This window comes from Macrobrachium nipponense, chromosome 8 (assembly GCF_015104395.2).
Source record: "Macrobrachium nipponense isolate FS-2020 chromosome 8, ASM1510439v2, whole genome shotgun sequence".
Taxonomy (NCBI): domain Eukaryota; kingdom Metazoa; phylum Arthropoda; class Malacostraca; order Decapoda; family Palaemonidae; genus Macrobrachium; species Macrobrachium nipponense.
In genome coordinates this window covers 85,166,596-85,191,745 of record NC_087203.1, presented here as the reverse complement: position 1 = coordinate 85,191,745, position 25,150 = coordinate 85,166,596, and the positions used below count along the sequence as shown (strand labels likewise).

The 25,150-nt window shown below is 46.4% G+C and overlaps 1 protein-coding gene across 15 annotated transcripts in view; it reads right to left on the bottom strand.

Annotated features, from left to right (window-relative positions):
- The window catches only part of LOC135222896 (intersectin-1-like), a 553,230-nt gene that overhangs the window by 448,133 nt on the left and 79,947 nt on the right, over positions 1-25,150 (bottom strand). For all 15 annotated transcript variants that reach the window (XM_064261271.1, XM_064261270.1, XM_064261274.1 and 12 more), the window contains 2 exons: positions 20,527-20,639; positions 20,144-20,311 (listed from right to left, as the gene is read on the bottom strand). In XM_064261271.1, the coding sequence (XP_064117341.1) occupies positions 20,144-20,311; positions 20,527-20,639 (281 nt within the window). The remainder of the gene's footprint in view (positions 1-20,143; positions 20,312-20,526; positions 20,640-25,150) is intronic.

Here is a 25,150-nt window from a genome sequence, read left to right as displayed (position 1 = left end):
CGAGATATATCCTTCACTAACTGAGAAGGAAACATGATCCGAATAGAGGGGCGAACAATAAAGCAAGTCCTCTGGCTCGGAGAAACCCCTTTCAATATAGGGATCCATTACTGATCTCTTTTTCAGGAGACCAGCACCAAAAAGGGAAGCCACTTCACCCGAACCGTCCTGTACTGCCTTGTCCATGCAAGACAGGACGCTATGGAGAATCTCTGGGTTTTTAAGAAACTCCGGATCTTTAGATTTGTTGGCCAGAACTCCGAGTGACCAATCCAGAAAGTTGAACACCTCTAAAGTGACAAAAAGTCCCTTTAGAAAGTGGTTCAACTCTGAAGTGCTCCACGTCGCTCTGACCGATCCTAAGAGTGACGTCTAGAGGCCTCCACTAAATTGGAAAAGTCCGCATCTGCTGAGGCAGGTAGAGAAAGACCCATAGTCTCTCCTGTCCCATACCAAATACCTCTCTTTCCATGTAGTTTGGAAGGAGGCATGCAGAATACGTCTTTCCTAACTCCTTCTTCTTGTCCATCCAAGAATCTAAAGAATGGAGTGCCTTCTTCATCGATATAGCAGCTTCATTTTCAAAGGCCGAAGATTTTGCCGTAGCCGAGCTCGAAAAGAGAGAACGAGGAGAGGAGCCGCCGGACTAAGAGAATCTCCAAATTCTTGAAGCAATAATGAGGCTAAGACTTTATAAACTCGAGAGTCCCTCATTAGCAGGAGGTTCGTCATCAGACAACTCGTCTAACCCTCGATCAGACGAAGGAGAAAGTTCACGTTTGGAGGGAGAGTCCTTCCAAGATCTCCTACGCTCTGAAGGGAGAGGAGCTCCTGGAGAATCATAAATTCCAGGAACAGTCTCCGACTCCTGCCGCCTGGCTCTTGACTCCTTGCTCCTGACTCCTCCTCCTGCTCCTCTGGCTCCGACTCCTGCCTCCTGCCCCGACTCCGGACTCCTGCCTCCTGACTCCTGCTCAATTGGCTCCTGACTCCTGGCCTCCTCCTCCTGCCTCCTGCCTCCTGGCTCCTGCTCCTGCCTCTGACTCCTACTCCGCCTCTTGCCTCTTGCCTCTTGCCTACCTGGCTCTGCCTCCTGGCTCCTGACTCCTGCCCCTGGATGCCTCCACACTCCTGGCTCTTGGCTCCTGCCTCCTGGTTGACTCCTCACTCCTGGCTCTTGGCTCCTGCCTCCTGGGTGACTCCTCACTCCTGCCGGTGCCAGACGTCTGATAGGTTCATCCAGGTTCGTACCGGAAACCTCACTCGAGTAGGAGTATCGATCCTGGCGGCAGATACCTCCATACGTCTGGAGGATCTTTTGATCGGAAGGAAGAGTCTTTCCTTTTAGGAGGCTCCTTTGACAGAACTCCTACAAAAGACGAAATCTGCTCTGCATCGCCATCATGAATCTCTTCGTAACCTCCTCTTTATCCTCTTCGGGAGGAGGGGAAGGAGGAGGGGAGGAGTCCATAGCCTCCACCTCCTGCCTCCTTCTCACTCTGGTTGAAAGAATGGCTCTTCTTGCCTTCTTCACTCCCGAGGGAGACTCCTCAGGGAAGTTTTCTGGGTCTCGAACTCAATAGTCGGAGCCTTCCAACTCCTCTTGAGTGGCCGAGATCGATCAGAATCTCTCCAATCACGTCTCGGAGATGAAGATCCCGACGACGAAAAACACTCACGCAGGACGCTTTTACAATAGCGATCCTTGGCAGTCTGGGGTGTCACAGAAACCGCCGAAGGGACACCAGATCGGTGGGGATTCTCCACAACCTCCTTTCGGTTTTTCGACATTCCTTCTCCTGCTGGGCATGTGAGCTTGAGAGGTCTAGACCTAGGAGCGTTGCCGAGCCGACCAGATGCCCCTCCACTACACTGGGGACACTCATATCACTGTCCACTGAATAATCACTAGCCTTACCTTGTATGGCAGCCATTTTGTTTTCCATCAACTGAAGGCTGCTTTTAGATCCGCAAGTTCTTTTGCTGAATCTACAGGTTCTGCAATAGGAGAAGGGGCTGCAATGGAAGGAGAAGTAGCAATACTTACCCCTTGGGGAAGATCCCGCAAGCTAGGAATTAGTTCAGATCTAGAACTACTTAAACTTCTATAAGAAGCCTTCCTCACTCTTTCTCTCTCTAACTTTTTTAAATAATTAGTTAGATTCTTCCATTCGTTCTCACTCAAGTTCTCACATTCCTTACAAGTATTAGTAAAAGAACATTCATACTCCCTGCAACCCTTGCATACCGTGTGAGGGTCTACCGAAGCTTTCGGCAACCTCACCTTACAGCCTACATTCACACAACGTCTCAACCACCATTCCAGAGTCAGACATTATTAAAGAAAATTCCAAAATCAAGTCCACAAAAGCGTATGCCAATCCAACAATCCAGATACGTCACCAAAAGTGGTCAAGAAGATCAATTGCCAGTGAAAAAAGAAAAACCAATCGAGAGAACCAACAATAATGTTGATGGCAGGGCGACAGAAGAATTCTGATTAGAAAACGGGAATGGTTCCATAGTCCTGCCACCCAGGGCAGGGCGGTAGATCACCTGACCTACCGGTAGCGTGTGCCGCGAAATTTGAAATTCTGTCGGAGACGACGGAGTCTATAGCTAAGTATATATCTGGCAGGGAAGTTGAATGTATAAAAACAAAAACTTCATTTTAATGTATGACACTTACCTGGCAGGTATATATATAGCTGATTGACACATTTGGAGGTGGGTCAAAGACAGCAACATTATTAGAGTATAAATAATTAAAATTATCAATTTACTCTAGGTTCCTTACCTGCTAAGGTAGCTGACTTCATAGGTCCTGCCTCTAAGCCTGCTTAAACCTTAGGAGCTCTCAACAAGGAAGTGTCCTGTATGTTGAAGAAGCTAAGACTGGAACTGACAACTGGGCGTGACCAATGTGTTGACAGAACCCTACAGCCCTCTTATGCCACGGCATTTAAGCTAGTAATAGATCATTTACCTGAACTACACACACACCACACCAAGATAATACTAACAAGACTGATAAAAGTAAACAACACTTTTCTCAGACGACCAACAAACAACAAACACCATCACCTGATTAAATTACTTAGCTTTAAAAAGAAGGTTTATGTGAACTCCTTTGCCCAATACTGTACCAGAGGACCAGGTATGGACCTAGCGTCTGACAATTATCAAAGGTTGTCTGAATATCCCTAAGATAATGAGATGCAAATATTGAATTAGTTCTCCAAAATGTAGATTCAATAATCTCTTTGAGGGCTAAATTCTTCTTAAATGCTAATGAAGTCGCAACTGCCCTGACTTCATGAGCCTTCACTTTCAAAATACCGAAGCTCTGCTCTTGACACAACATGTGAGCTTCTCTAATCAACTCTGTCATAAAGAAAGCTAGAGCATTCTTTGTCATGGGTCTACTGGGGTCTTTGACTGAACACCAAAGAGCATCAGAATTCCCTCTGATCTCTCTTGTTCTCTCAATATAAAAAACATAATGCTCTCACTGGGCAGAGAAATCTTTCTGTGCTCATGTCCCACTAAATCAGAAAGACCCAAGACATCAAAGGATCTTGGCCAAGGATTAGCAGGGTTCTCATTCTTGGCCAAAAAACCTTCCTGGAATGAACACACTGCGTTACCATGTCTCCATCCCACTTTCTTCGGTATGGCCTGAAGCTCACTAGCTCTCTTAACCGTTGCCAAGGCGACTAAAAAGATAGCTTTCTTAGATACATCTCTCAGAGAGGCTTTATCTAAAGGCTCAAATTTACTAGAGGTTAGATGCCTCAAGACAACATCGAGATTCCAAGCAGGTGGCCTGCATTGGGGCTGTTTCTTGGTACCAAATCACTGAGGTCAACATACTTTTATAACCTTTGATTGTAGAAATCGACAATCCTAAATCCTTTCTCAAGTATAGGAGGAAGTCTGCGATTTGGGTCACAAAGGTACTGGATGAAGACACTTTCCTCTTCTTACACCACTTCCGGAAATTCTCCCACTTCGACTGATATACTGTGATTGTGGAGGTTCTTCTGGATCTAGCCACTGCACTGGCCACCTCTCTAGAATATCCCCTCACTCTGACAAGACTTTCGATAGTCTGAACGCAGTCAGACCCAGAGCGAGGGTATTCTTGTGAAACCTGTCGAAGTGGGGTTGTCTGAGTAAATCTACTCTTAGAGGAAGAGTTCTTGGTGTATCTACTGTCCATTCCAGTACCTCTGTGAACCAACTTTGGGCTGGCCAAAACCGAGCTATTACGGTCATCCTCGTTCCTTGGCTCTCCCTGAACTTCTTCATAACTTTCCCCAGTACTTTGAATGGAGGAAAAGTGTATACGTCTAGGTTTGTCCAATCCATCAGGAAGGCATCCACTGCTTCCTGATCTGGACTGGAGAGCAATAGGTTGTAGTCTTTTTTGTTTTTTGCTGTCGCAGCAAAAAGATCTACTACCGGACAGACCCCACAATTTCCACAGGCTCTGCATACTTCCAGTGCAACGTCCACTCTGTCAGAAGAAGTTGTCCCTTTCTGCTCAACAGGTCCGCTCTGACATTCTTCTCCCCCTGGATGAACCTGGTGAGCAGAAAAACGTTTTTCTCTTCCGCCCAAAGTAGAACTTCTTTTGCTAGCATGTAGAGGGGAAAAGAATGAGTCCCTCCTTGTTTGCGGATGTATGCCAGAGCCGTGGTGTTGTCCGAGTTGATCTGCACTGTCTTGTCGCGTATCAACTCGCTGAAGTACTTCAAGGCCAAGAAAATTGCCATCAGTTCCTTCCTGTTTATGTGCCAACTTGCTTCTTCCTCGTTCCAAAGACCCGACACCTCTTGAGGGCCTAATGTCGCTCCCCAACCTGCGTCCGACGTGTCGGAAAACAAGATGAGGTCTGGGCTCTTCTGTTGGAGAGATCCTTCTGCTAACCTGCCTAGAGTTTAGCCACCAATTTAATTCCTCCTTCAACTTTGGCAGGAATTAGAAAAACTGGGAAGGAATACGGTTGCGATTTTCTTGGCTATGCTTCTTTCAGGAAAAACTGTAGAGGTCTCATGTGCAGTCTTCCTAAGAAAGTGAACCTCTCTACGAAGAGTGTGCCCAGTAAAACTCATCCACTCTCTTGCTGAGCATTGGTCTTTCTCTAGAAAGTCCTGCGCCCTCCGAATGCATAGGGCTTGCCTTTCGGGGGACGGAAAAACCCGAAAAGTCGCTGACGATATCTGAATCCCCAAATAAACTATCTGTTGCTTGGGATTCAGCTGAGACTTTCCTAGGTTTACCAAAAGACCCAATTCTTTTGCTAAATCCAACGTTTGGTTTCAGGTCCTCCAGACATTGACTTTTTTCTCGATTGGATCTTATCAACCAGTCGTCCAAGTGAAAAGAGACTCTGATCCCTCGTAAGTGCAACCATCTTGCTACATTGGACATCATCCCCAAGAACACTTGGGGGGCTGTGCAAAGGCCGAAGCACAGGGCCTTGAATTGAAAGACCCTGTTCTGAATCACGAACCTTAGATACTTCCTGCTTCCTGGATGAATCGGAATATGAAAGTATGCATCTTGTAGGTCCAGGGTAACCATCCAGTCCCCTGGACTTACCACTGCCAGTACTGAATCGTTCGTCTCCATAGTGAAGTTGGTCTTTTCCACGAAAACATTTAGTTGACTTACGCCCAGCACTGGCCTCCAACCTCCCGAGGACTTCGCAACCAGAACAACCGGTTGTAGAATCCCGGAGATTCGTGATCCAGAACAGGTTCTATGGCTCCTTTCTCTAGCATGGAAGAGACTTGATCCCACAGTGCCGTTTTCTTCACTAAATCGTTGTAATTTGCCCCTAGGGCTCTCGGAGATGTTGCGAGAGGAGGTCTCTTTAAGAAAGGAATTTTGTAACCTTCCCGAGCTACGTTGATGGCCCAGGGATCTGCATTCATGTTTTGCCAAACTTCCTAAAATTCTTGAAGTCTGGCTCCTACTGCTGTCTGGAGGACTGAGTTCTCATTGCTTAGAGGTGGTCTTGGCTCCTCTTTTTGCGGTACTCTCTTGCTCTAAAGGCGGGTCGAGCGAAAGTTCTGCTCGAAAGGGCTGTTGCAAAGGCCTTGATTCCTTTGGAGTTTTCTTAACCAACTTGGATGGTAAAAACTTCCTTACTGACGAAGAGAGAAGATCTTGAGTGGCCTTCTGAGATAGAGCCAGCGCTATATCCTTAATAACCTCGGAAGGGAACAGCTGGTTTGAAAGGGGAGAGAACATCAACTCCGATTTCTGAGAGTTGGAAACACCTTTCGAAGCGAAAGAGCACAAAAGCGACCTCTTCTTCAGTACTCCTGCTGTGAACAATGATGCCAGTTCATTCGCTCCATCTCTCAGAGCCTTGTCCATGCAGGACATAATGCTCTTAGCCACTTCCGTATCCTGAGAATTCTCGTCTTCTAAGGTGTTTGCCAATGCTCCCAAAGACCAATCTAGAAAATTGAAGACTTCGAAAGTCCTAAAAATTCCTTTAAAAAGATGGTCAAACTCGGACGAAGTCCACCAGACCTTGGCAGACTGCAACGCCTGTCTGCGCGAGCTGTCCACTATACTGGAGAAGTCCCCCTGGGAGGAGGCAGGTACTCCCAGGCCAAGACTTTCTCCAGTAGCGTACCATACTCCCGACTTCGATGCTAACTTGGCTGGGGGAAAAGCGAAAGAGGATTTCCCCGCTTCTTTCTTGTCCTTCAGCCAGTTATTCACTCGTTAAAGAGCCTTCTTAGCCGAAATCGAAAGAGTCATCTTGAGGAATGAGGATTTCTTTGGAGTCTTAGTCTTGGAAAACTGAGACAGGGGAGATAAAGGCGCCATACGTTGGAATTCCCCTTCAAAAATAGAAAGAAGACGTGAAGTGAGGATCTTGTAATCCGAAGAAGGTTCCACATTCTTCTCCTCAACAAAGTCCAATTCTTCTTCTGCTGAAGAAATGTCTTGCAGATCACTATCGTTCTGACGCTTTGCTGACGGATTAACGTCCTGCCGCCTGCGTCCTGCAACCAACAAAGTATCGGCGTCCTGCCGTCTGCGTTCTGCAACCAACGAAGTATCGGTGTCCTGCCGTCTGCGTCCTGCGTCCATCGTAGACACATCTGCTTCCTACCGCCTGCGTCCTGCATCCACAAGAGGTTCCGCGTCCTGACGTTTGCGTCCTGTTTCTTCAGAAACCATCTTCTTCTTCTTCCTGCGTCCTGAAACACTACCCGATCGCCCGTCCTCGTAGAGCCAGTGTGTCCTAAATCCTCGGCGAGCGAATACTTGTCTTCCGTCTTCTTGGAAGACTTAACGGAAAGGAAATCGTCCTTACGCCTCGAAGATCCTTGCAAAGGCGCATCCCATGAATTAACGAGAACTGCTAGCTTAGACTGCATTTCCCTTAAGAAATCCTTAGTACTATCTTCCTGACGGCCAGCCGCAGAAGGAGGAGGATGACGAGAAGGACTAAGATGTAAAGGAGAGCGATCTTGAACTCTACCCGAAGGAGAGAGAAGAGGAGAAGACAAGCAAGAGGACGGGGGAAAGTCTCTGGCCGAAATCCAGGAACGTAACGGCCGTACCGAGTCCTCTTTCGAACGAACGATCTTCTTCCTCTTGATCGGAACCGCGTCCCCGCCTTCCGAGGAGGACAAAACCTCCGGGCTACGATCTTGAGAACGTCTATCCTGAGTGGTCGATGTCCTTAAAGTCCTCTTGAGGGGGCGAGACACTACCGAATACCGATGTTCCCTCTCTGATGTCGAACCATCCGAGGACGCACACTTCCCAGTTATGCCTTTTCTGTGGTGAACTGCAACAGCCTGGGATCTTACAACGGGACTGTTCGAAGGGACGCCTGACCGTGACAAAACCTCTCTCGCCTCCCTTCGACTGTCGACATGCCTTCTCCCTTGGGTCTGGGAGCTTGACAGAGGTCTAGGTCTAGGAGCACGAGAGAGACAATCAGACGCCCCCTCCACTACTTTCATTTCCTCACAATCAAAGGCACTGACTTTATCTGTAAGGGGCTGTATTTGGCGTCACCCATGGACGCAAGGGCAGCGAACACTTTAACAATCCGAGTATCGTTCGCCTCCTCCGATACAGCAGCGGGCGCAGGAGATACCTGGGGAGAAGGTACTACCATCTCTACATTAGAAGGAGCTGGAGAGGAAACACATTCACTCCTTTTACTAGAAGTATTCGACCTCTCACTACGAGAAACAGATCTCCTCACTCGATCTTTCTCTAACCTTTCAACATATTTCATAAATATCTTCCACTCCTTCTCTGACAAATTCTCACACTCAACACACCTACTCTCCCAAGTACACACATTCTCTCTACACTTCTTGCAAATAGTATGAGGGTCGACCGAAGCCTTCGGCAACCTTACCTTGCATCCCTCTTTCACACAAACTCTAAACATACTACCAGTGTCAGACATATTTAACGAACAATCCAAAGCGAATGCCAATCTAAAGTTTCCAAGTACGATACCAAAAATCCATGAAAAGTCAGCAACGAGAATTAAAATCCTAGCAGGGAACCACCAACAATGTTGCCGGTTCGGCTGGCAGAGAAAATCTGGCCCAAGTGGGAACGGTTCCTGGCGCTAGCGCCACGGTAACGGGGTGGTGGTTGCCTGAACTACTAATAGGTTACTAGCGTTTGCCGCGAGATTTGAAAATTTCTGCCAGGTGGAACAGAGAATATAGCTATATATATACCTGCCAGGTAAGTGTCATACATTAAAATCACTGTTTATTCAAGAAAAGGAATTTCAGAACAAAGAGAAAGACAGAATAAAGAATGTCTTAAAAGTGGTTGAGAAGACTTCTAAAAATAGATTGGTCAGTCTGAAGGGGTAAAGAAGAGAGAAATACGTTGTATGCATATAATCCTCATACTCCTATATTTCTACCAACCCTTCATTTTTTCTTTAAGGTTAATGTATTAAGCTAACTTTTAAATGAAATTACAGTAACTTCATTAGTTAGCTTAATACTTAGGGAGCATGATTAGCGTCATATTTAGTATTCAAACTCTAGAAGCAAGCATTTACAGTAGTGCCTCAGGATACGAAATTAATCTGTTCCGAAAAGCCTTCGTAACCTGATTTTTTTGTATCTCGAACTACATTTTACATGTAAATTGCCTAATTCGTTCCAAACCCTACAAAAACACCACAATAAATTTTATAATAAAGCTAAATTGACCAATAAACAATGAAATACAACAATTTGGACCATTCAATACCTAACATAACCTATACTGTACCTGTAAATGAAGTGTATTAGTGTACATGGTACAAGAAATACTGTACGTACGCATGTAGTGAGGTGATCTCAGAAAGTGGCGGCAGAGGAGGAGGACAAATGGCAGAAAACATAAACGCTTGACTTTACGAAACACATTAAAAAATGGCACAAAACATTAATACTTAACTTTACAAAAAAACTTAAAATTAAATTTTTTTTTCTTTATCTGATTTTTACATTTTTTTTTTTTTACTTTTATATACTTTACGTTTTTTTTTTTTTACAAAATTTCAATTTCTTCACCACTTTCAACTTTCTGTTTGTTCATACGCGAACAAACCCTCGGTCTTAATAATAGGATAATTTCTAGTGCCTAGCTGGATCCGGTTAAAAAGCAGATGAAAGCAAGGAATCTTGTGATATCTGGCAAAACATGCATAGATCGGGTGAAGAGTGGTCAAACGCCAATCATCTACGCCAGTCTTTTCTTAACCGCCTCGACGAGAGTTGGGTTTTTCCTCTCTTGGCCTTTTCCCGGTCCTTGCCCGTTTCGTTTTCTTTAGTGTGTGTGTGTGTGTGTGTTTTTTTTTTACCTGGTATTACGGCTTCTTTTGCTCCTTCTTGACGTCAGCGTTTGTGCCCCGGAGTTCCTGGGTTGCCGTGTTCTCGTTTTTTGGCTTCATCAGCGACAGACCCTCAACATCACATGTAGTAGGTGTCGTTCGAATTTTTGTACGATTACGAATCCTCGTACGGAATGCCGGGCATGCCCTATGGAGCAGTGGAGGAAGTTTTATGGTAAGAGGGGAGCAGTGGAGGAAGTTTTATGGTAAGAGGGGAGCAGTGGAGGAAGTTTTATGGTAAGAGGGAACATCGGAGAGTCTCCACTCTTCCTACTTGGGAGGGCTTTGCTCCTATTCCTGTTTTGTCTTCTGCAGTAGTCAACTCCCATAGTAGCGTTGTCCCTGCATCTCCTTCCTTTCTTTTCTTCAATTGATTCGTTGATGGAAGTATCGGTAGGTCACAAGTGTATTTTTTGTAATGTAGCCCCCTCTTCCTCGGGAACTATTTCGGTTCCCGAGAAGGGTGAGGTTTTTCATCATTCTCTTCTCTTCCAGAGTCGGAGACGTCCAAAATGGTGGTGATTTGGAAGACGCTTGGGCTAGGGGGTACCCCGTCCTTGGAGGGGTTGCTAGTGCATTTTGTGGAGGGTTGCACCCCCTCTTCCCGGTCCAGCCAGGCCATCCCCCCTCCTCCCGGCCTCGTCTCTGCGGGTGGGAGCAGTCGGCCATCTTGTATTGCTCCGCCAGCGTCTACCATCGCCTTGTATCTGAGTGATGCTGCAGCGTCAGCCCCGTTGTTGACGTCACGGGGCCCATCTTTGTGTATTCCTCCACCAGTGGTGTCTCTTTCCCCCTCGCTCAGGGGGGAAGCTGTGACATCACCACCACTTGTGACGTCACTCTCATCGATGATGTATCTCCTAGTTGCCTCCTCCGTTCCCCCTCACTTAGCCGTGATGTCATCACTGCCGCCCAGTTCGCAACATCTCCCTTCCTTGTCTTCGGAGCCTTCTCTGGCACATCAGTCCGAGGTCATATGCCAGGTAGTGCTTCAGAGGCTGGACTTTGTGTTGGATGTGAAGTTGGCTGCCTTAATGGTTGGGAGGACTGGTAAGAAATGCGTTGCTTCGTCCCCGCCTTCCGTGAAGAGTGCGCATAAGCAGCTAGTGAAGTCTTCCTCTCCCTCTTCTCCCTCTACACCTCATCGGCGTATTAAGCGTTGGAAGGCTAAGGACTTTGCCCTTCCTTTGCCGCCAAGGGAGGAACAACGCGGACATGTTCCCGAGTGCTGTGATTTCGGGCAGTGTTAGTGATTTGTGTTCTGCAGGGGTTGCTTCGCCGCCGAATCTCGTACGTGCAACCACCCCACCCACCCCTTCCGTCCTTGCACATCGCGAGCGTGTTGCAACCTCCCCTGTCGGTGCACGTGATGGTAGTGCTCCTTCTTCTCCCAGGCCTATTTGTCGCCGTAAAGATCTGAAGGCGCCTGTCAAGAGGTTGAAGGTAGTGAGCACGGAGGTGGTGCAGCCGGAGTGTTTGCCTGCCTCTCTAACTGGTGCTTCCAAGACTTCCACTATAAGGGATTCTCCGTCAATCTCGAGTGCTCGAGTTTCCCCCCCATCTCACGTACGTACGGCCGCCACGCCCGTGTCTGTTCATGGACGTCTGGAGTCACCTGTTGAGGTAAGTGATGTGCCTAGTGTTACAGTGGGTCCGTCTCGGAGGCTGACGCTTGGACCCAGCCCAGATAGGTTAGTAGGGGTTTCAGACTGTTTGACTACTAACCCTTCTGTGAATTTTGGTGAAGGCGGCGCATTAGAAGAGCCTACACATCCTTCTCTTCGTCGGTCACCGGTGCCAGAGCAGGAGGAGGGGGACACGCAGGAGTTTCTGTCTTCCTTTTCGGAAGTTGTTGATCCCATTCGTGAGTTCAACAATTTGGAAAGTAGGACTCAGGCTCGGTCATCTTACACTCCTTCTTGCTTGGAAGTCTTGGTGGGAGCTACTCAGGACCCCAAATCATCTCTTCAGCTGCCGTTGTCAGGGCACGTTCAGTCGGTCTTGCAGAAGGTTAACGCCTCTGTTTCTGACCAGGACGGTTCACTTCGCTCTAGAGGCTCTACCAAACTACTACCTCCACCTCTCACAAGACATAGGAAGTACTATGCTACGAGCGCTGCGTTTTTGTTTTCATGCTACCTTGACCCAGACGTCATTCGCCTGAAGCCGGGTTTGACGTTGGAACAGGTCAGGTCAGTGGCTCCGTCCTTGTTTCCGCAAGACGCCTTAGCTTTGGAATCTACGGCGGCCTCCTTGTTGCAGACGGTGTCTTGGCTGGACCTCTGGTCTGTGGTGATTGCCAAGATAGCTTCTGCCAGGTCCCCTGAAGGGTTGGTGAATGCCGCCTCCCTTGCCAGTCTTTTGCAGTCCGGGGGCAAGGCGTTTTCTTATTTGGCTCACCTCAGTGCCAATTTATGGGCTAATCTTCTTCTGGTTAGGAGGGACACAGCTTTGTCTAGGATGGAGAGGTCACTCGATACCGAGTCTTTGCTGGCCATGAGAAACAGTGATCTGTTGGAGTCGCAATTCTTGTTCCCACGGACAGAACTCGAAAATGCGATAGAACGACGCCGGGCTGACACCAAGAACCAACTGGTGCACCAAGCCGTGTCTAAATCAGTCCCGCCCTCAGAGACGTCCGGCCCCTCCTCCTCTCCCGGTCCAGCAGCAGTCGAGGAGATTGTCGCCTGGTAGGCCATCGAGGACCTCGAGTTTGGCAGGGCCTTCCCGTTCGACACAGCCCAAGTCTCAGGATCAACGCCCCTTTCGCTCTCGTTCCTTTAAACCAAGAAGAGGCCCCAGAGGCAGAGGTCAAGGGGGCCGTCGATAGGTTGGGCGCCTCTCCCTCTCCTGCGCCACGGGTGGGGGGGTGCCTGGCTGGCCAATGGGCCAAGTGGCAGAGTTACGGGGCGGAGAAATGGGTGGTAGATGTCCTTCGGGTGGGATACCTGTTGCCATCCGACTTCTCTCCTCCACTGTCAGACAAGCCACAGCTCAGGAAGACGTATCCCCCAGATTCTCCTAAGTTCTTGGCTCTTCGGGAGGAAGTGCAGAAAATGCTGGACAAGGATGCGATAGCGGAAGTAGTGCGTCCGTCCCCAGGGTTTTACAGTCACATCTTCTTGGTGCCCAAGGCGTTGGGAGGATGAAGGCCTGTGATCGACTTATCCACCTTGAATTGCTTTATCAGGAAGACACGGTTCAAGATGGAGACCCCGCGCTCGGTGTGGCAGCCATAAGGGAAGGCGACTTCATGCTGTCGATAGACTTGAAGGACGCATACTTCCAAATGCCTGTTCATCCCACGTCCAGGAAGTTCCTTCGCTTCTCTCTGGTGGACAAGATCTTCGAGTTCAAAGTCTTGTGCTTCGGGTTGACCACAGCCCCTCAAGTGTTCACAAGGGTCTTCTCTCTCGTGTCAAGTTGGGCCCATGCTCAGGGGATCCGTTTGCTGAGGTACCTTGACGATTGGTTGGTCTTGGCAGTTTCCAGGGAGAAGCTGCTGCAAGACAGGGATCGTCTTCTTCGGTTCTGTCTGGACTTGGGCATATTAGTCAACCAGGAAAAGTCGAACTTCGTACCCACTCAAAGGATTCTCTACCCGGGCATGGTCATCGATACGACAGTGGCAAGAGTTTTCCCGTCGGATCAGAGATTGGAGAAGTTGCGGGCTGTGGCGCACAACTTCCTATCAAAGTCTCATCAGTGGCAGGTTCTTCTGGGAGTGCTATCCTCCCTGGAGAAGCTGCTGGTCTCTCATGGGCGTCTTCATCTTCAGTTTCTGCAATGGAGACTGGGGGAATTCTGGTCTCCGGCGGGGGACTCTCCCCTGTTTATGGTCCCACTGTCTTTGGAAGTGAGAGAAGACCTTCTTTGGTGGTTGGACGACCAGCATCTATTGAAAGGCGTCCCTCTGCGTTCTCTCCCTCCGGACTTCATTCTGTTCTCGGACGCCTCCCTCGCAGGTTGGGGCGCGCCTTAAGTGGCCTCATCGCTTCAGGCGTTTGGGGTTTGGAGGACAAGCAGCAGCATATCAACGTCTTGGAGTTGAAGGCGGCTTTCCTGGGTCTGAAGGAGTTTCGGGGGATGGTAGAGGGTCACTTCTGTCGTTCTCATGTCGGACACACCATGGTGGTAGCCTACGTGAACAAACAGGGAGGCCTGGTTTCACAGCAACTTCATGCCTTGACCGTCGAGCTTCACCAGTGGGCAATCAGCAATTCGGTAGAGCTTTTAGCCAGGTATATCCCAGGGAAACGGAACGTGGTCGCAGACAAACTCAGTCGCTGGGATCAGATCCTAGGCACAGAGTGGTCCCTTCATCAAGTGGTGGCAGACAAGCTTTTCCAGATTTGGGGGAGACCCATGCTGGACCTTTTTACAACACACTATAACAGGAAGCTGGAGGTGTTCTGTTCAGTGGTCCCAGATCCCTTGGCATTGGCAGAAGATGCATTCCAACATCCCTGGGACAACATGGAGGTGTATGCCTTCCCTCCAATTTTTTTGATCTGTCAGGTTCTGAATAGGCTGTTGAGTTCACAGGGTCTCAGAATGACTTTGGTAGCCCCTCTGTGGCCTCAGGCGGAATGATTTCCAGATCTGCTGTCGTCATTGTCAGAGATTCCGAGGGAGATTCCCCCTTGGCGACACCTCCTGGGTCAGCCCCATGCAGAAGGTTCCACCAGTCAGTAGAATCCCTGTCTCTTCACGGTTGGAGGCTATCAACTATCTCCTCTGAGAGAGAGGCTTTTCTCAGAAATCAGCTGGGCACATGTCCAGCAGTCTTAGGAAGTCAACCTCCGAAGTTTACCAAGGCAAATGGGCGATCTACTGTGATTGGAGTCATAAAGCGAATAGCAGACTTTTTAACCTTCCTCAGAGACGAGAAACGTTTGTCCATGTCTGCTATTAGAGGCTACAGGGCGGCACTGAGTTTTGCGTTACGCCTGAAGGGTATCGACATCTCCTCTTCCTGGGAACTTTCCCTGCTAGTTAAGGGGTTTGAGCAGTCGACTTCTCCTAGAGAGCTCAAGCCTCCAACGTGAGATGTTTCTTTGGTGCTTAAGAGCTTGACTAAGAGTCCATATGAGCCCTGCTTCGCTTATTGACAGGAACCTGACGCTCAAGACAGTTTTCCTTTTGGCTTTGGCATCTTCCAAAAGGGTAGGAGAGCTCCATGGTTTTCCGAGTTATGAGGTGAAGCACACCAGGGGTTGGAAGTCAGTGTCCTTTGAATTTGTCCCGGAATTCGGGGCCAAGACCCAAAATCCCCCGGTGCATGATGACAGGTTCACTTCGTTTTCCAGTCCATCACTGACTGACTTTGTGGGTGGTGATGCTCAAGAGGTTTTGTTGTGCCCTGTCCGGGCCCTGCATTGCTATCTTAAAAGGACTTGGCACCTTAGACCAGGCTGCCACAGACTTTTTGTCAGTACAGGCTGTATAAAGATAGAGGCGTCTAAGAATACTATCTCTTTTTAGATACAGGAAGCCATCAGAGAGGCATACTTGACTCTTGATGATTCCATCACCACGTCTGTGCAGGCTAGAACACATGACATTAGGGGTATTGGTCCCTCTCTGGCTTTCAAAAAGAACTTGGCTGTACATAGAGTGCTGAGTGCTAGTACTTGGTTACGCCAGTCCACGTTCACTTCCTTCTATCTTAAGGATGTTGCCCACAGATCTATGGACACGTTTTCCCTGGGTCATGTGGTGGCTGCCCAACAGGTTGTGTAACTCATAGTTGCCCTTAACGGGGCACCTTTGTATCTTAAGATGATTGTGTGGATGAGAGAATGAGCGAGTTGGCTGGCCTCCTTCTTTCTCTTGTACCTTTCCTTCTTCCTTCAGGCGGTTTAAGGAATTGACACGTCATTTGCTGGACTGGTCTGATATAGGTGAGTGAGGTAGTCGTACTGGTAGTGTGGTCGTGCAATATACTATATCTTACCCACTATTTAGTAGCATAGGCTCCGCTCCTGAGCAAGGAGGAGTCGGGAGTACTACAAACCCTAGTGCCTTGGTTTGTTATTGGACAGTCAAAGTTTCTCTTTGGTTCCCTATACAATGGTTATCCCATATATCATTGTGCGTCACTCAGGTTCTGAGTGGTTAGATGTTAGTGTATCTAGCTTCTCAACGGGCTTCAGTCCCTCTCCAAGAACTATTTCTTTTGAGAGCTGGACTGCCGGGTAGGCCCCCAGCCGGTCTAGGATATCTTATAACTCCCTCCAAGTATGAGTCTATCCTATTGTTAAGACCGAGGGTTTGTTCCCGTATGAACAAATGACAAATTTTCTAAGACAATTTATATTTTTCATAGCTACAAACCTGAGGTCTTAACATTATACTGCCCACCTCTAGCCGCCCCTCTTTTTGTTAAGTCATCCTGAGTTGGGAAAGACTGGCATAGATGATCGGCGTTTGACCACTCTTCACCCGATCTACGCATGCGTTGCCAGATATCACAAGATTCCTTGCTTTCATCTGCTTTTTAACTGGATCTAGCTAAGCGCTACAAATTATCCTATTGTTAAGACCTCAGGTTTGTATCTATGAAAAATACAAATTGTCATAGAAAATTTGTCATTTTTCATATCACTTGGATCTTCCTGTTTGCTTACTACTACTAAAGGACTCTTTAAAAAATAAATACCCAAGGAAGATTGATTCTGCCTGCTTTTCACAATGTTCCTGAAACGACTCAGGCAAACGTCATCGAACTGCGCAAGCATACAAGCCTTTACGGGGTGTGTCTTTTCTACAAATGATTGCACTTTATGAAAAGCAGCTAGAGCATCCTTAATTTCTGCCATTGTCTTAGGGTCCTCCTCCTCCTCCTCACCGCTGCTAGAGAACTCTTCTTGAACGTTATGTTGCATGGCCTTCAACTCCTTCAGGTCATCCGTCGTAAGGTCCTCTTGGTGCTCCTCGAGAAGGTCATTGATGTCGTCCTCGTTGATAACCAGCCCCATGGACTTGCCGAGTGCAACGATCTCGTCAACATCTGGTTGCAAAACAGTTTCAGGATCGTCAACTGTTTCTGAATCTGCATCAGCTTCGCCCACGTTGAACCCCTCGAAGTCTCGGGTCGATACGGCATCAGGCCAGAGTTTCCTCCACTAAGAATTCAAGGTTCGCCTCCAAACCTCCTGCCAAGCTTGATCGATGAGTCGGATGCGTATCACGACATCAAAATGCTCCTTTCAAAATTCACGCAAGGTGAGGTTTGTGGTATCGGTGATGTCGAAATATCTCTTGAAAAGATGTTTTGTATACAGCTTCTTGAAGTTTGACATCACTTGCTGGTCCATGGGCTGGAGGAGAGGGGCGGTGTTAGGCAGAAGATAAAGAACCTTGATAAAAGAATGCTCCTCTAGGATATCTTCCTCGAGGCCAGCAGGGTGAGCAGGAGCATTGTCCAACAACAGCAGACATTTCAGAGGGAGGTGCTTCTCTTCCAAGAATTTCTTCACTGCCGGGCCAAAACAAAGATTAACCCACTTGGTGAACAAAAGTCTCGTTAACCAGGCTTTCCCATTAGCCCTCCACATCACCGGAAGCTTCTTTGTGGGCCTTGAAGGCTCGAGGAGTCTCGGAATGATACACGAGTAGGGGCTTGACAAAGTGCGAGTGTAAGCCTGTCTTTCATAGGCTTATGCCCGGGTAGGCTTCTTCTCTTCCTCCATGATGTACGTCCGAGGCATTTTTTTCCAAAAAAGGCCAGTCTCGTCACAGTTGAAGACTTGCTGAGAAATGTAGCCTTCCTTTATTGTCATCTCGTCGAACGTCTTAATAAAGGCTTCGGCTGCTTTCGTGTCTGAGCTGGCTGCCTCCCCATGCCGCACCACCGAATGGATGCCAGTCCGTTTACGGAATTTATCAAACCACCCCCGAGAAGCCTTGAAGTCTGGGGTTGCCGTAGATGTCCCTTCTCCTCTGTCGTCTTCAGCCTGGACAATCAGATCACTGAAAATAGAGCTGGCCTTGTGGCAGATTGCCGTCTCGGTTATCATATTGCCAGCGATTTCTTTGTCTTTAATCCATACAAGAAGCAGCCTCTCCATCTCATCGTGCACCTGGCTCCTCTTGTTGGACAAAATAGTCGTGCCCTTGGAAGGTGAAGCTGCTTTGATGGCTTCCTTCTGCTTAAGGATGATGCCTATTGTCGACGGATTTCGGCCATATTCCTTAGCGATCACACTCAACCGCATGCCAGCGTCATACTTCTTAATTATCTCCATCTTCGTCTCCATAAAAAGCATTCTCTTCTTTCCGTGAACTTCAGCAACATTCTTGGGACCCATGGCTAATTAAGTTAATTAAGTTCACACACAACATGACAAAGTATACAAGTAGAAAGCAAAATCACTAACACGAATTTATGTTAACAAACGAAATATGTATACATATGTGACCGAACGATAACACTGATGCGACGAAGTGGTCGAAGGACACCTTTACGTTGAGGGATGATGGGACAGATGCTGACCAATAGGAGAACAGGATCTTATGGCGGTGACTAGCATCAGGAACCAATGGGAGAGTGGGAGGATGGTGGCGAGTCTACTCAGTTGGCGGCTCGCGAGTTTTAAAATTGCTAACACGAATTTACGTTAACAAACGAAATATGTATATGTGACTGAACGATAACGCTGATGCGACGAAGCGGTCGAAGGACGCCTTTACGTAGAGGGATGATGGGACAGATGCTGACCAATAGGAGAGCAGGATCTTACGGCGGTGACTAGCATCAGGAACCAATGGGAGAGTGGGAGGATGGTGGCGAGTCTACTCAGTTGGTGGCGCGTGAGTTTTAAAATTGCTCTCAGCGGTCCGGGCAAATCTCTGAGGTGTAAAGTACACCCTTCGCAACCTGAATTATTTTTGTATACAGAGGAAAAAATCTTCATCCTTGCTTTCGTAACTTGGATTTTTTGTAAGTAGGGACTTTCGTATATCGAGATTCCACTGTATTAGCATTTTCAGTGGCCTAGCCAAACTTATGCAAAACTTCCCCTTGAGTGAGGGGGTCTGGAACCTAACCTCCCATAGTGTTTGGGGTATTACTGTAACTTAATATACAGTCAAACCTCAGATTTCATACCCCTGGTTTTCATATGATTTGGTTTTTGTAGACTCTTTCCGACAAAATTTTGACTCTGATTTCGTACACCCGGAAACACTCCTTCTAGGGCCCACCTCATGACTAGGCCCCATACTGAGCACCCAAACAAAGCATCCTGTGTTCTCTTGTGATGCATTCTGCTTTTGTGTTCATTGTTTTTTGTCTTTTTTTATTGGAGTGTAACTGCTAAATAAGCCATCATGGGGCCAAAGAAAGTTCCAAGTGTCAGCCCTTCTGTAAAAAAAAGGCGAGAAACTCTAAAAGAGAAAGAACTTGTAGGAAAGTGCTGGAGGATGTTGCATGCTGATCTCAGTAAGAAATGCCAACAACAAGGGCTGCTGTTAGTGAATTTAAAGCAAAGGCTTGTTTGAAAAACTCAGAAAGCAAACAGGCATACATAATGTGCCCACTTCAGTGATTAAGTACATGTTTGCAAAGTGGAGTGATGTAAAAATTTTGTGGAGAATTATCATCCCAACAAAGATGTAATCCATGTCTCCAACTTGTTTAATGACAATGTCGTGATTCACTTTAGGCAAATTTTAAAGAAACACCAGAAACAAATGTCTCTAAGACAGTTTTGTTGTGCAACAGGGGTCCAGTGACTTTCAAGCCTGTCCTAGTGCCAGTAAAAAACGAAGAGGGGAAGTAACCCTAGATAGTGACAGTAAAAAGAGAGGAAGTAACCCCAGATAGGTCATTGATACCTGAAGTCCTTCTGGAGGCAAATTCCCTTTCCAAACAATAACCTCTCTTCCTCCCTCTCCTTTCCTCTCTGTCTTCCATATAACAAGAGTCTTCCATAAAGGTATGAGTGATGTTAAATATTTATTCATCGATTTCATTAATCAGTTATATTTATTTCTCATTGTTTTCCATATGTAAGGCTGTGTTTATTCTCTAAAATATGTATTTTTTTGTTAATATTTTTTGGGTGTCTGGAATGCATTAATTGGATTTACATTATTCCTTACGGAAATTGTTTTGGATTTAGTACGTTTCTGACTTCATGAGATGTTCTGGAACAGATTACGTATGAAAACCGAGATTCCACTGTATGAATAAAGTACTTCCAGAAAATCACACAATACTACAAAAGAATATATACAAACCATATCTGTGCCAATGACTGCTGAGGCAACTGAGACTGGATTAAAATGTTCCGAGCTTGTGCGCCCGATAAAAAGCCAGTTTTTGCTCTATCAGACATGTTAAAGACCTGTGTAAATTTAAGCTTGCTTGCTTGGGGTATTGCCCACTCAACAGGTGTCTGTGATCCTCTGAAACATATGAAAATATATTTTTAGACTTTTAGTAAAGAATATGAAATTCTTTCTGTCATACAGTACCAAAGTTCTTGACCAGTTTCAAAACTTAGTGAGAAACTCTTATCTAATTACTGCAGCTTCATTATTCAAATATTTGCTATAAAAACAAAAAGCATTTAAAACACCATGATAAAATAACAGAGCATGCATGATTTTTTCATCTTTACCCAGACTCTTGGCTGCCTGTGCGTTGCATTGTTGAAGCAGTAGGAGCTCCTGGGACAACTGGTGGAGCAGCAGATGCAACAGGAACATTTGGAATTTGTCCTACTCCTCCTATCTATTGAGATAAAAAGATGAAAAAGATGGAATATTACATGGTTAATCTTGTTAGATGGTCTATTTACTTATTGCCAGAATTAAACACAACAATATTTTTCTCAAAGATAAAATATGTACTCTCAAAGGAAATCAAAACCACTCCTCAAAATATGAAACCATACCACAATGACTATCAATGTTATTGTACTTTGCAGTAAATTTTTGCAGTTTCATATAAAGTACTACCCAGACATATCTCAAAAAGAGATAACTTATTCTAGCCTTTTCTAGTGACTAGGTCAGTCTCATTTCAATAATAATACATTGAATGTTTCAATTAAAGTGTAAGTGTGTAGTGCAATGCATATTTTATTTTATATCATACAAATATGTAAAAGCCATAAAAGATTAATCTAAATATATAAAAGCAATTTCTGTCTGTCTGTTTATCTGTTCATTATGCAGGCCCAAACTATGAAAGCTAGGGCTACCAAATTTTTATCATAAGACTCCCCTCCCAGCCAGTAAAGTTTTTAATCAAAATGATATTTATATGATAAAATAAGGTTTTGTATATACTTACCCAGTAATTATATAGCTGATCATATAATTACTTGTTAAGTATATACAAAACCTTATTTTATCATAAAAATATAATTTTTGTATATGAGACTTACTATATAGCTATCGTTTCCAATATTTGGCAGCCTAATTCAAATTTCGCGGGTAGCACTTCAATTGTTCAGTGTAGACGTAACAGTGCCGTCCCCCAACGGCAATACTAGGAACAACTTAGCAAAGCACTTCATTCTGTTTCATGCATAATGTCCACCAGAGGGGAGGCGGGTGGGCTCTGATCATATAATTACGGGGTTAAGTATATACAAAACCTTATTTTATCATAAAAATATCATTTTTGTATGAGACTTACCCAGTAATTATATAGCTGACTCCACATTGAAAGGAGGTGGGGTCATGGACATATTCTACTTCAAAGCATTACGTCATGTAATGAATTAAAAAATAGGCAAGTTGCTAGCATTGAAAAAACACTTGTTGTTCCTATTAGTTAAGAGAGATATGCAGATGAACACTGCCTCTGGTTGGCTTTCGTCTTAACTCGTATTGGCGTGGCGGAAGAGCCAAGGGTCGCCTCCTACTTAGGGGTAACTTTGCAGCAAAGGGAATGCTCCTGCGGCTAGCAAAGTATGATAGGTGCCAGCCCTTGCCCTGGGCATAGCACCAAAATAAAACAACAAGAAAAACACTGACACTTACACTGAATAAAGTCAAGACCCATCCACTGAGTGGTGGGTGCTCCAAGTACACTGTACCCCCCTGACTCTCCAAACTCAGCACCTTCCTGAAAAGGTGAAGAGATACTAGGAGAATATCCTGTGCTTCCTTCCGCAATGCCATGCCAGTCACAAAAAATGGTCTCGAGGTATTGAAAATTTTCGACACTTTTAAAACTACATAAAAGTATATTAAGCCCAGATTGCTTATGCCTCCGGTAGCTTGATGGCAGAAAACACCTGAGAACTAAGGAAGTAAATATGATATTGTTAAACTACAATAAAGTTTTGTACAAACTTACCTGGCAGATATATACTTAGCTATAGTCTCCGACGTTCCCGACAGAATTTCAAATCTCGCGGCACACGCGACAGGTAGGTCAGGTGGTCTACCTTACCCGCCGCTGGGTGGCGGATGTACGAACCACTCCCGTAAGCTTGTCAGATTTTCTCTTCCACCTGTCTCCTGAGGGGAGGTGGGTGGGTGGGCCATTAATCGTATATATCTGCCAGGTAAGTATGTACAAAACTTTATTGTAGTTTAACAATATCATTTTGTACATGAACTTCCCTGACAGATATATACTTAGCTGATTGGCACCTTTGGTGGAGGGTAAGAGACAGCTCAATAATACAGGTAAGACGGGAAACAACTAATGTTGTAGGATATAAAAACCTTGGTTCTCACCTTTTCAGGATGAAGACTTCATAGATACTATCTCTGAGTCTGCATTGCCTGGAGAGCTACAGCTAGGACGTGACCTGATGCTGAAAGACTCTCGGATCTACCACTGGGATATGTGATCCCCTATTGTGGTAGAATCCAAGTCGGATGCTGTTAGAGGGACCATGTCCGCTTACCTAACAGATCCTTACCACTACCTCTGCAAGGAGCCAAAACCCACCAGACCACCTAACCAAATACAAAGGGTTAATATTAAGACAAAGAGAGGTGCCTCCTGCAACCTCTTCAGACAACCAAAAACAACATAAAATATAGGGTAACATATAAAAAAACACAGGATAAGTTTCAGCTCCCTGCCCCAGCACCGAATCCGCCGATACGAAAGGACCAAGGCGAAGCATTTATCATATGTAGATTTTTTACATCACGTAGGTAGTGTGCGAAAACCGATTGGCATCTCCAAAAAGTCGCCATCCATCAAGTTCCGCACAGACATATTTTTTTCTGAATGCAAGCGAAGGTTGCGATGGCTCTCACCTCGTGGAGCTTTCACTTTCAGTAGTCTAAATGATCTTCCTTACAGGCAACATGTGCCTCTGTAATAAGGCTTCTCAGAAAAAAGGAAAGAGCATTCTTCGACCATGGGCCGAGTGGGTCCTTTACGGAGCACCAAAGCACCTCTTGATTAGCCTTAAGGTTGTTCCATTCCTCTTAAGGAAATACTTCATAATTCTCATAGGGCAAAGGAGTTCTTTCAGGCTCTTCCCCTACTAGAAAAGAATAAACTATAACGAACTTCAAAGCTCCTGGTGCCAAGGACGTGATGGTTTTTCATTCTTTGCCAGGAAACTTGGAAGAAACGAACACACCATAGAATCTCCTTAAACCCTACATTGCCTCAATAGCTTGGAGCTCACTCACTCTCTTAGCTGTAGCTAGGGCCAAAAGGAAGATAGCCTTCTTCGTCAAATCCTTGAAAGAGGCTAAGCCAGGAGGTTCGAATCTAGACGATCCAAGGAATTGTAGGACTACGTCTAGATTCCAGTTCGGTACTACATGAGGACGCTTAATGGTTTCAAATGATCTAATAAGATCATGCAGGTCCTTATCATCGGATATATTTCAAGCCTCTATGCCGAAATAACCGCCGCAACATACTGCGGTATCCCTTAATAGTTGACACAACCAGATGACATTCTTCTTTGAGGAAAATAAGGAAATCCGCAATTTGGGTCACAGAGGTACTGGAAGTGGAAATGTTCTTCCTCTTGCACCAACGTCTGAAGACATCCACTTTGACTGGTATACACGCAAGGTGGAAGGTCTCCTCGCTCTTGCGATTGCTTTAGCAGCTGTCGCTGAAAAGCCTTTCGCTCTGACCAAACTTTGGACAGTCTGAAACCAGTCAGACTGAGAGCGAGGAGATTTTTGTGGTACCTGTCGAAGTGGGGTTGTCTGAGTAGATCGCTCCTTAGCGGGAGCGATCTTGGAAGGTCCACCAACCATTCCAGTACCTCTGTGAACCATTCTTCGGGCCGGCCAAAAGGGAGCGATTAAGGTCATTCTCGTTGAATCGGACTCTACGAACTTCTTGATGGTTAGCCCCGAGGATCTTGAAGGGGGAAACGCGTAGACGTCGAGTCCGTTCCAGTCTAGAAGAAGAGCATCTATTGCTACTGCCTGCCTCTGGATCCACGATATCGGAGAGCAGTAAGGATCCAGCCTCTTGTTCTTTGACGTGGCAAAGAGGTCTATGTGTGGCCTGCCCCATAACTTCCACAGGCTCTGGCATACATCCAGATGAAGGGTCCACTCTGTGGGAAGGACCTGATCTTTCCTGCTGAGGAGATCTGCTCTTACATTCCTTTCTCCCTGCACGAACCTGGTGAGAAGCTTGATTCCTCTTTCTTCTGCCCACAGAAGAAGGTCTCTTGCTGTCTCGTACAGGGAGAAGGAATGCGTCCCCCCCTGTTTCCTGATGTATGCCAGAGCTGTAGTGTTGTCCGCGTTGACCTGCACTACCGATCTTCTGACTTTGGGCTCGAAAGCCTTCAGAGCCAACCACACATCCATCACTCCTTTCTGTTGATGTGCCAGGCTACCTGGTCCCCCCACCACCCAGGTACCTGACACTTCGTTGGTTCCCAGAGTTTGCACACCCCACCCCATGTCCGACGCGTCGGAGAACAACACCAGGTTGGGGTCTGTGATTGAAGAGACAGTCCCTTCGCAAAGAGGTTGGGATCTGTCCACCATAAGAGATGTCTCTTGATGTCCTGGGATAACGACAGGGAGAACGTCAAATCCTGAGAACGACGACTCCAATTCCGATGAAGAAAGAATTGGAGCGGTCTCAGGTGCAACCTCCTCCAGGGAAACGAATTGCTCCAGAGAGGAGAGTGTCCCCAGCAGACTCATCCACTCCCTCACTGTGCATACTTCTTTCCCTAAGAAGGTTGTTACTCTCTCGAATCCTCGGGCTATCCTTTCCTGCGAGGGAAAAGCCCGAAAACTCAGAGAGTTCATCTGTATCCCGAGATACACACACTC